The sequence below is a fragment of the Podarcis filfolensis genome (genome assembly GCF_964270895.1).
Source record: "Podarcis filfolensis genome assembly, chromosome: 8".
NCBI lineage: Eukaryota > Metazoa > Chordata > Lepidosauria > Squamata > Lacertidae > Podarcis > Podarcis filfolensis.
Genome location: NC_139611.1, coordinates 82,445,838 through 82,456,508, shown reverse-complemented (window position 1 = coordinate 82,456,508; position 10,671 = coordinate 82,445,838). Strand labels below are relative to the sequence as shown.

The following is a 10,671-nucleotide window of genomic DNA, read 5'->3' as shown; positions in this document are numbered from 1 at the left end:
TGATCTCATGTAAATTTTCACGCGTTTGTAAGCCACTTTGAATTATTCTTTTTAAAAAATAATAATAATGAATTGTCTATGCAAATATTTTTAGACATAACAGTAAGGCGGAGGCTTGATTATGAAATTAGGGACACTCAATTCATTGCCCTTCCCCAATCAATTTGGCATACACAACACTTTCTTCTGCATGAGCCAGTGTCGAGGAAAACTAATGCTCATCCTCCTGGGGGGAGCAGCAGAAACAGACAGAATTCTTCCCTCGTGCAAATAAGAACGAGCAGTCAAGGTGCCATATAAAGGATCGCCCTTTGTCTGTCTCTTGGTTGATGTGCGAGTGATCTGCCTCGGCCCAGTATACCTGAAGGAGCGTCTCCACCCCCATCGTTCTGCCCAGACGCTGAGGCCCAGCGCCGAGGGCCTTCTGGCGGTTCCCTCATTGCGAGAAGCAAAGCTACAGGGAACCAGGCAGAGGGCCTTCTCGGTAGTGGCACCCTCCCTGTGGAACACCCTCCCATCAGATGTCAAAGAGATAAACAACACCCTGACATTCAGAAGACATCTTAAGGCAGCCCTGTTCAGGGAAGTTTTTAATGTATGACATATTAGTGTATTTTTGGTCTTTGTGGAAGCCGCCCAGAGTGGCTGGGGAAACCCAGCCAGATGGACGGGGTACAAATAATAAATTATATTATATATTATATCTAGGGGGTGGCCCCTCATAGCTTTGCTCAAGCTCGTTTACTGCAACCAGATAAAGGGAATTAGGTCATTGCGCCCCTGCAAAGACTCTCAGAAGCTACAATTTTCCCGCGTTTGTGTGTGGGGGAGCCTAGCCAAAGAGAATCAGAAATCAATGGACCTTCAAGGAGAAGAGGTGGGCATACAAATGCTTTTAGGGCCTGACCTTTTGATGGGAGGGATGGAGAGAAGCCAGAGGACTTGGGGACGTTTTTCGTTGGGGGCTGTTTTTATGGCCTGCCGAGCAGAGTCCCTCTTAAGAGGAAGCAGGCTGCGGCACGATAAGGAAGAACAATTGGTGACAGCAAAGCCGTACAAAAGAGCAAGCCTTATATACCTTATCTGCATTGTGTGGGAAATAGCAAGTTCTCTTACATAAATGCATCCAGAGCAAGGTTGCTTGAATGCCCTAACTCCAAAAGCCCAAGTTTTGTGCCACATCATCTCGACCAGCCAAACCAAAGGACCACATTTTTATTTCAAACACTTATTAAAAAATATCATCGCCCTTCGTAAAAATTGCCTCCACTCCAGGGCAGTTTTCACGCTGGCCTGTGATTAAGCTGCACTGAATATAATTTACTTACCACCAAACGGTGCAGAGGATTGTACTGCAAACCTGCTTCTTTTACCTATGGAGAAGTGCGAAAGACTTTCCTTTGCAATCTTTTAAGGAATGGAACCTTAAATCTTTAATTTTAAAAATGGTCAGAGGCAGCTGAATTCCATAGGCTCGTGCCGCATTGAATAGCGGCTGCATAGGGAGAGTATTCATGCAGAATTGCAAAAAATGCTAAAGATCTCTTTTTATTAAAAACAGAGGCCTACCTCCTGGGAATTACAGATCTGGATATTCCGCAAAAGAGAGAGGGTATCTTTTTATACGCTAAGGCGGCAGCAAGAGTTCTTATCGTGGCAAAATGGAAGAGTAATGAAATCCCCTCTATACAAGATTGGATCCAAAAGCTGACAGAATATGCCGAATTAGACAGTCTATCAGAAAAAATAAAGAATAAATCAAAACAGGAATTTGTCTCAAAATGGGAGGTTTTCAAAGAATATTTGAAACATATAGTAGTTTAAACTCTGTTGCAGCATTCAAGGAACTTCAGTAATAGTTGCAAGGTAGATATAACAATTAAGATATATTAAGAAAAAGTTTAATTAAGATAAAAGTGTCTATTGGCAATAAGTAATATGAAATCGAAATATGGAATAGAGGGGAGGTTGGGTCTTTAGTGTTAAGACCACTTTCTGTATTATCGTTTGTTAAGAAAATTATGTGTCTATGGTTATTCCTGTGTGTAATTTGGTATTTGTGTTTTCTCTTTCTTCTTTTCTTGTTGTATCAATTTTTATTTTTTTTTTAAAAAGGAGATTGTAGGAAGGAAATTAAAAAAAAAAGAATAGCAGCTGCATATGAGGCTGTTCCCTCTTAAAAATACGGTAAAGTAAAGGTAAAGGGACCCCTGACCGTTAGGTCTAGTTGTGGACGACTCTGGGGTTGCGGCGCTCATCTCGCTTTACTGGCCGAGGGAGCCGGCGTACAACTTCCGGGTCATGTGGCCAGCATGACTAAGCCGCTTCTGGAGAACCAGAGCAGCGCACAGAAACGCCGTTTACCTTCCCGCCAGAGCAGTACCTATTTATCTACTTGCACTTTGACATGCTTTCGAACTGCTAGGTTGGCAGGAGCAGGGACTGAGCAACGGGAGCTCACCCCGTGGCGGGGATTCGAACCACCAACCTTCTGATCGACAAGTCCTAGGCTCTGGGGTTTAACCCACAGCGCCACCCGTGTCCCCCCAAAACTACAGTAGTGCCTTTTAAATGAAGCTGCACATTACTACGTCCTCGTTTATGTCACTTTCTTGGGAGAATAAGCCATCCTTTAACAAAGCGAGAACAAAGCGTGCCCTGGGATTAGTTCATTTTCAGCGTAATTTGATCAGTAAAAGTCAATGGCATTGCTCGGCCAGCTGCTAGCTAAACCACTACCCAAAGTGGGAAGAGTGCATGAACTTTGGGTTCCTGTGTTCAGAAAGGTAGCACCTGGGCCGGCTATTGTGCTCCGGGGCTTCCCCTCCCTGTGCCCTAGAACTGCTGTGGGGCCTGGCTCTCTCTGCTCCACATCCTTGGAGCACAGAGCAGCCGTGGTGAAAAGACCTGTTGTGTCTCTCGGCACAAGAAGAGCTTTGTTCAAAGCTGAAGCTGCAGGTGTTGGCCCTGGCAGGCGCTTTCTCGTTCCCGGCTCTCTTTCCGCACTCGCAACCCTGTGCAAACAGAGAACTTCACTCGGCAACAGCCACCGCTGTAACTGAGCAGCTCCCTGGGGTCTAGAAGGAAGAAGAGCAAGGAGCTAGGCCGAGGAGAGAGGCGATGGGAGGCAGTCCTCTGCAGAGTGGAGCCTGTGTTCCACTTCTCTGCACGCGTTTACGAACAGGAAGCCAGTGTAGTGATTCCCCAGTCAATTCAGCCTGTTGCTCCCATAGGAGAGAGTGATGCCCATTGGCCTAAATGGCTTTAAAAGATTAGACAAATTCATAGAGGCATATCGATGGCTGGAAGGCTTCCAAATACCCGTTGCTGGAAACTGCAGGAAGGGAGAGGGCCCTGCTTGTGGGTTTTCCTACAGGTTGGCCACTATGGGAACAAACTGCTTGACTGGCTGGGCCATTCATTACATCCAGCAGGTTCTCAATCCAGAGTTCCTATCCAGGGACAGAATTGGTACCAAATAACTTGCATGGCCCTCTGATGTTCAGTTAAAGGGACCCCTGACCATTAGGTCCAGTCGTGGCCGACTCTGGGGTTGCGGTGCTCATCTCGCTTTATTGGCCAAGGGAGCAGGTGTACAGCTTCCGGGTCATGTGGCCAGCATGACTAAGCCACTTCTGGCGAACCAGAGCAGTGCATGGAAACGCCCTTTACCTTCCCGCCGGAGCGGTACCTATTGATCTACTTGCACTTTGACGTGCTTTCAAACTGTTAGGTTGGCAGGAGCAGGGACTGAGCAACGGGAGCTCACCCCGTCACGGGGATTCGAACCGCCGACCTTCTGATCAGAAAGTCCTAGGCTCTGTGGTTTAACCCACAGCGCCACCCGCGTCCTGATGCTCAGTTAGGAGAAAGGAAAAAATTTCCCCCATGGATTGTGCCCAGGCATCGCTTCCACAACTGCACCCCTTCAAAGGCACCCGTTTAGCGCCAGGCCTGCTGCTACACCCCTTGCCCTCATTCCTTTTAAAAAGCACCCTGGGGCTCGTGCAGAGTGCTGCCCTGAGCTCCTGGAGCAGCCCAGTTGCAACCTGTCCCCAACACGTTTAGAATGAACCAGCAGGTCTCCCTTCAAGGCAGATAGCAGGGACAGACCTCAGTACCTTTCTCTTCAAAAGTTAAGGATGTTGCGCCCCAGAGAGGAAGTTCGGTTTTGAAACTTTCCTCTTCCCACCACCCTTAATGCCAGGAGGCAGTCAGTGATCGTGAAAGAGGCTGCAAGCACACATACACACACTTCTCAGAGTTACCCTTGAAAGACCACCCCCCATAGCAAATTTGGGTGAGGGGCAGCTGCCAATGTGGGACCGAGTTACCTCTGGCAACGCCTTAAACTTGCCCACTCCTGCCCAGTCACTTCGTTCCTTAACAGTGGCATGCTCCCATTTTTTGCCATACATCCAACAAGACCAGGGCCTTCTGTGTGGTGGCACCCAATCACTGGAATGCGTTCCCAGTGAACACAAGGCTGCAGCTGACATCGCCAGCACTTAAGCTTCAAGACTCACCTGTTCACCCAGGCTTTCCCCGAGGAGTGATCTAGCGATCGTTGCTATATTAAGCGAATCTACTGATTCGTGCTGTATTTTATGCTTGTTTCATGAATGCCGTTTCCTCAACTGATTTTATGCTCTTCACGGCCCAGTCTGCCATTTTCTCCTGAGTGCTGGTGACGTGCAGATTCGCAAAATAAATAAAACTTCACGGTTGTTGGTTTTTTAAACCACAAGACGATAACTAGTTCTAGTTCAACTTTGTCAAGAAACCCACATTTATGCCAAAGGATTTTTTTATTATTCTTATTATTATTATTACCACCGAGACAGGTTGTTTTTTTTTTTTTTGTCCCACATACAATTCAGTCTTGTGATTAAACAGGACAAAAAAAAATTACAAATAAAAAGAGAAGATGGAGTTCAAATAAATATACAATAAAAAGCTAACCGGCATTTAAAAAGGCAGGAGTGCTCTCAAGTCTGGATAAATACAGCACACAGATATGTTTGGGGACAAAGGGGATGGGTTCAGTGGGGCAGGGAGAGGAATAGGCCAAAGTTTCAGAAGTGCCTTGTGATCGGTGGTGCAGGACGGGTGGGCGTGAGCCACCCAATATGCTCATGAGATTCGGAGAGAGCACCAGTCTTTTGGAAAACAGCGTCCTTTCCTCGCCCTCTCCCCCTTTGCTTTAGGCTCAAACTCCACACTGTTTTTTAAAAAAGAAGACCATGGCTCGTAGAAACTATCACACAGTGATAACGTGATCGTGGTTACTTCAGCATCAGCCCTTTGGGTATGTCTTGGGTTTCGTTTCTTTTTTTCAAATACTATACAGAATGTACAAAAAAAGGGGGGAAGGGGGAATTGGGGTGGGGAAGGATGCAAGGTGCTAGACAGGGAGATCCAATGCAGCCTTAGCTGCAAAAAATAAAATACAATTACCCCAAAGGGAGCTCGGGAGCTCCCGCTGCTTTCCAGGACAGCCACTCCCTGTTTGCTGCTGAGCTCGTGCAGGCAGGTTCTGGCGCAACGTGGACTTGCCCCCTCTCACCCTGCTCCACAGATGCGGACAGAGCCTCCCCAAAGGCCTCGCTGGCCCAGAAGGCGGAGGCAACCCATGTGGAAGAGGAGAGAGACCAACCCTGCGCTCTCCGACTGGCTGATTCAGGCTGGAGGGCGAGTCCAGAAGTCACCACCTTGCAAGATGCCAGGGAGAGCCGACTGTTGCTGAGCGGCTGCAGCTTGGACCCCCGTCTCCTTGCCCAAGCCCCCTCGGTAGTGTTTAAAGGCTGCAACAGCGAGCCGGCTAAGGTAGGATCAGGTACAGCCAGGGTCTGCAAGGAACAGTGTCGTGGAGCCCCAAACCCCACGCCCCCGATCCTATTTGTGCTAAGAGCTGCCCCAGCTGGCTGCTGAGGGGGGGCACAGCAGACCCTTCCCCAAAGAGCCCTCCTAGGAGAGGGAGGGGGGCAACGTAAAAGAAACAAAACCAGCGTCCCAAGGAAGGCGTCGCTCTCCAAGCTCCCATGCAACAGATTCCCAAATTCAGCAAGGATCTCTTTTTTTAGTGTTTTTTTTCTTTTCTCTTTTTTTTAGTAAGGATTGCCAACTGCTTGGGTCAAGTTACAACACACGTAAGAAGAAAAAGAGTGAAATAAAAGCAAAGAAGCAGCCCCCCCGGACGCAGGGTGGTTAACTTGAGACGCCCCAGAGGCTCCAACTCCCATCAGCCCCAGCCAGCAGGGCCAGGAGGGTCCGGTCTCCAAGCCCCTGGATCTAAAGGTTTGGTCCCCTTCCTGGATTTGGCCCCTTCACCTGACAAGCAAGCCCCTCTCTTGCCTGGCCTTTGAAACCCGCTTCCGAGGAGTCTACTTGGGTGCAGGACCAGGCAGAACCTTCCCATAACTGTTCTGCCACGCTGGTCCAAGCATTACCTGCCCTGCCAGAGTGATGGGAGAAAAGCCGTGCCCGTTGGTTTTTAGCCCTGGCTTTTTCTGGCTGCAGGAAGCGAGTTCGCTCCCTATCCCCCAGGGAAACAACGGCTGCGATTCAGTCTCGCCTGGGAAATAGGGAAGCAAGGGACCCAACTGTTGTGGGGCTTATTGCTGAGATGAAAGCTCCACCCCGCCCAGGGCTAGCATCTATGAACAGGCTTCTAAGGGTTGATGGCTTTTTCTTAAAAAAAAAGGGTGAATTGTAGAACTGCCAGTTATCCAACAGACCAGACTGCTTCATTGAGTGGTTAATAGAACCTGTCCACCTCTTGCTCAGAGTGTGAGCAATCTGAATGTTAGATCTTCCACAGGCTCAGGCTCAAAAATCCTGCCCAGCTTAAACAAGGTGATTCAGGTTGTCACAGAGCGGGGGGCCTCCCTTCTTCCTAATTTAACCAGAAACTAACCACCGCCCCACGGCTCATCCTTCTGCTCCCCTTTCTCTGGCTCCTTCATCCCCCCCCCAGACCCTCCTCCCACATTCACAGACACGTTTCTCTTCCCTGAATGAGCGTCAGCAACTATGGGCCCACTGGTCCCTGTCCGGCCTGCGGGCGACAACTGGCTGGCTTCCCAAATCGACACGACTCCCGCCCAACCATCCCTGTTTGCTTACCTGCGGTCCTTTCCTTCTGTATCCTTTTGCCTCTCCCCCCCTCCTCTTACCTGTGGCCTTGCGTCTACAGTATCTGAAAGCAACAAGGGGCAGAGAAGGAAGGACTTCACGTGCCCTCCCCTCCTGGCCCATTGCTCCTCTGCTGGGTCCGCCTACGTGGGGAGCGTTAACGGCGGGAAGTCCTCATCGCCTGTGTGTTTGGAGTCAGGAAAGGGCAGGGGGAATGTGAAATTGAAGGAAGCACGAGGGATGGGGGGAGAACCTGCTGAACCACACACAGCTGGCATGTGATTTGCCACCCCCCCCCCAAAGAAGTCTTTAACAGTTAGCGAAGCAGTGTGAAAGCCTTTTGTGGCTGCAACCGGCTGGTGCGAGAGTAGTGGGTGGGTGCTCTTCTGCTTGCGTCTCGCTCCTCTTTTGGCTTGGGACAAGGGATCTTGGCCAGGAGAGAGAGAAAGTTGCTTGGTCCAGGGCTGCTCTGGTCAGGAACGCTGCTGTGTGTCCTTTTCACACCCCAGGAGGTTCTTTCTCCCCAAAGGAGTTCTGACGTCGAAGTCGCAGGTCCAAGGCGGCAGGAGGGTAGGTTTCGAAAACCCTTGCCCAAGATGGCAAGGAGGCAGAGCTTGCCAGAAAAGCCCTTCCCAGACACAGCAGAGCATCCCAGTCCAGGCCCGTGCTCCCTCTCTCTGCTCCCAAACTGGGGAAAACGTTTCCGCTCCCTGAGCTGGGAAAGAAAAACCAGACGACCTTGAAAGGAGCGGGGAAACTGTTTCAGTGCTGGTGAAGGTGAGTCCCAAGGTCAGGGAAGCAGCTGTCTCTTCCCCCAGTTGCAATGCCCCGGCCACCGCTGTCCAGCAGGGGTCAGTCCTGAGCTTGGGTGGGGATGGCAGGAGGGGCCCGTGGCGAAGAGAAGAGTTGTTAGCACCACTGGCTGGGCCAGAGAAAGAAAGAGAGAACAAGGGAAACGAGAAAAGAGGGGGCTCCTGGGGACGCACCTGTTGGGGGGGAAAGAAAGAGAGAGGCACTATGAAATGACAAGGAGGTGCAAGGCCGGGCCCCACAAGGCTGCTTCCTCCTGCCCCGCCCCCTCCTGGGCACGCCTTACCTGCAGGCCCCGCCCTCTTTTCATACAAAGACCTTGGCAAGGGCATCAGCCCCAGCACTGGCAATCAGGGCCTTGCTGGGATGGAAGGCCACGTCGTGGATGGCCTCTTCGTGCTTCTTGCGGTGAGCTGTGATCTCCTGCGTACAGGTCTTGTTGTCGAGGTTCCACAGCCGGAGGGAGCAGTCGTGGCCTAGGAGAGGCGGAAGGGCCACGGGTGTTAAGCAAGGAAGCCCACGTGCCCGGGCACGCAAGAGGCTTTGTTAAGGGGGACAGGCAGACCTCTAAGCTGTCGGAGGAGGGGACGGTGCGAAGCCACTATGGCGAGGAAATAGGGTGTTGGGCTAAAGGCCCGTCCATCCCACAAGCACGCAAACTGGGCCAGTTGCCAAAGTCCCAGGGCCACAGGGACTGGGAGGTCACAGAGGAGTGGTGGGAGGAGCTGGCTGGGCAATCCCCAAGGGAAGAAGGCTCATGAGCCTGGGGAATGATGGTGGGATGACGAGTGATCAGAGGGAGAAAACTGGGAGGAGGAAGTGTTGGAAGCTGGAGAGGTGACAGGGCTTAGTGAGCTGGGAGAGTCTGTGGCAGAGAGCAGTCCAGAATCAGAGGCAGAAGCAGAGGCCAAGAGGCAGAGGTGAGTTCAGGCTGGTGAAGAGTCACACTGGTCTCCCCCTCCTGATGTGGCAGGCTCCCCTCCCCGACTCCCAGAAAGAGGTATGAAAAAGGAGGAGCAAAGACAGACTGTGCATGCGGGCACAGTATCCAGTTGCTGGAAAGATGCCCTGAGGAGGAGGACAAATAGGCTGCGGGGAAGTGGGGAATTTCAGCAACTGGTTTCATGGAGTAAGAGCCACAGGGCATGAACTGCTGTGCTCGTGAGGCCTGAAAGTCTGTCCAATCTGTGAAGATCATGTTTTGCTGATAAAATGTTAACCCCAGCATTGAAAATGGTGTGATTTACTGACTGGCTGGCTCCGCGACATTTACAGACCTGAATTTGCACCTTTAAGGGGTGAGATTGGAAGGCCAACTCACGCCCTTCACAAAGGATGGATTAAAACCCAGCAACTGCCAGTTCCTGATGCCAAGGTCAAGACTGTCTAGAATAAAGCTGAGTACATTCACGGGAGGAGCCTGACATTCTGCTCTGCCACTGGGCGGGGGGGACCTACCTTGCAGACTGGGGTTCTACTGTGCACATAAGAGAAAGCTCCCAGTAAGAAGGCTGATTGCTGAAGAATGGATGCTTTTGAATTCTGGTGCTGGAGGAGACTCTTGAGAGTCCCAAGGACTGCAAGAAAACAAAACCTATCCATTCTGAAGGAAATCAGCCCTGAGTGCTCCCTGGAAGGACAGGTCCTGAAGCTGAGGCTCCAAGACTTTGGCCATCTCATGAGAAGAGAAAACTCCCTGGAAAAGACCCTGATGTTGGGAAAGATGGAGGGCACAAGGAGAAGGGGACGACAGAGGACGAGATGGTGGGACAGTGTTCTCGAAGCCACCAGCATGAGTTTGACCAAACTTTGGGAGGCAGTGGAAGACAGGAGTGCCTGGCGTCCTCTGGTCCAGGGGGTCATGAAGAGTCGGACACGACTAAATGACTAAACAACAACAACACCACATATGGAGATGAAGGAGGCAGCACTTACTTCCTGATATAAGGAACACTCCGTTGGGATCTACAGCGAGACAGGTAACAGCGTCCAGGTGTGCCACCATGGAGTGCACAGCTTTCCCTGCACAGAGAGGAGAACATTTTCCCCGAGTTACAAAATGTAGACATATACGCAACTCCTGTTTCTGGGTTATTTGGAAAATCGTGTTCAGAGGAAACCTGCTGACTTAAAACTGTGTTTGAGAAGCAAGTGCTCTTCCAATCATTGCGAAGGAGGCAGAGGCTACAGGTTTCTGCCAACTCATCCATTCTGGACCCCAAACAACAGCCCCACCTGTGCGATTGTCCAGGAAGCGGATCCCTCGGTCGTCATGGGCTGTGATAGTGATCGGCTGGGTTGGGTGGCTCACAACTTGGTTGATCTGACTGGATCCTGTTCAGACAGGAAGAAAGGAGAGTTTAAGGACAGTCCTCGGACAAGCAAATCTTTGCTTGGATAGGAGCGGAGATGTTGAAAAGGAGAAACTTCTCCAAGGAGGCTGCCTCAAACTTTTGCTGAATTTGCACTCGAGAGACCCTGAAAGAGAATGTGAGGGCCAGGTGCCACATGTTACTTATTTCTGCCAAGTTTTTAAACAGACTAAACACTATACCAGCCCTTCCCACACCTGGGGCCTTCCAGAGGTTTTCAGAATACAATTCCCATCAGCCTAAGCCAGCACAAAGCTGCATTGTATGAATGATTTATTTATTTTGGCTTGACATAAAAATGCGCCCAGAATTAACTGGACAGAGTTCTAAATTAAAAAAAATAACCTTCTATGAC

The 10,671-nt window shown here is 50.5% G+C and overlaps 1 protein-coding gene across 1 annotated transcript in view; it reads right to left on the bottom strand.

Annotated features, from left to right (window-relative positions):
- Window positions 1-6,696: 6,696 nt before the first annotated feature.
- STRN4 (striatin 4) overlaps window positions 6,697-10,671 on the bottom strand; it is a 23,427-nt gene continuing 19,452 nt past the window's right edge. The window contains exons 15-18 of the mRNA XM_083627014.1: window positions 10,180-10,278; window positions 9,880-9,966; window positions 8,231-8,420; window positions 6,697-8,120 (exon numbers count right to left, since the gene is read on the bottom strand). Of these exons, the coding sequence (XP_083483140.1) occupies window positions 8,251-8,420; window positions 9,880-9,966; window positions 10,180-10,278 (356 nt within the window). The 3' untranslated portion in view covers window positions 6,697-8,120; window positions 8,231-8,250. The remainder of the gene's footprint in view (window positions 8,121-8,230; window positions 8,421-9,879; window positions 9,967-10,179; window positions 10,279-10,671) is intronic.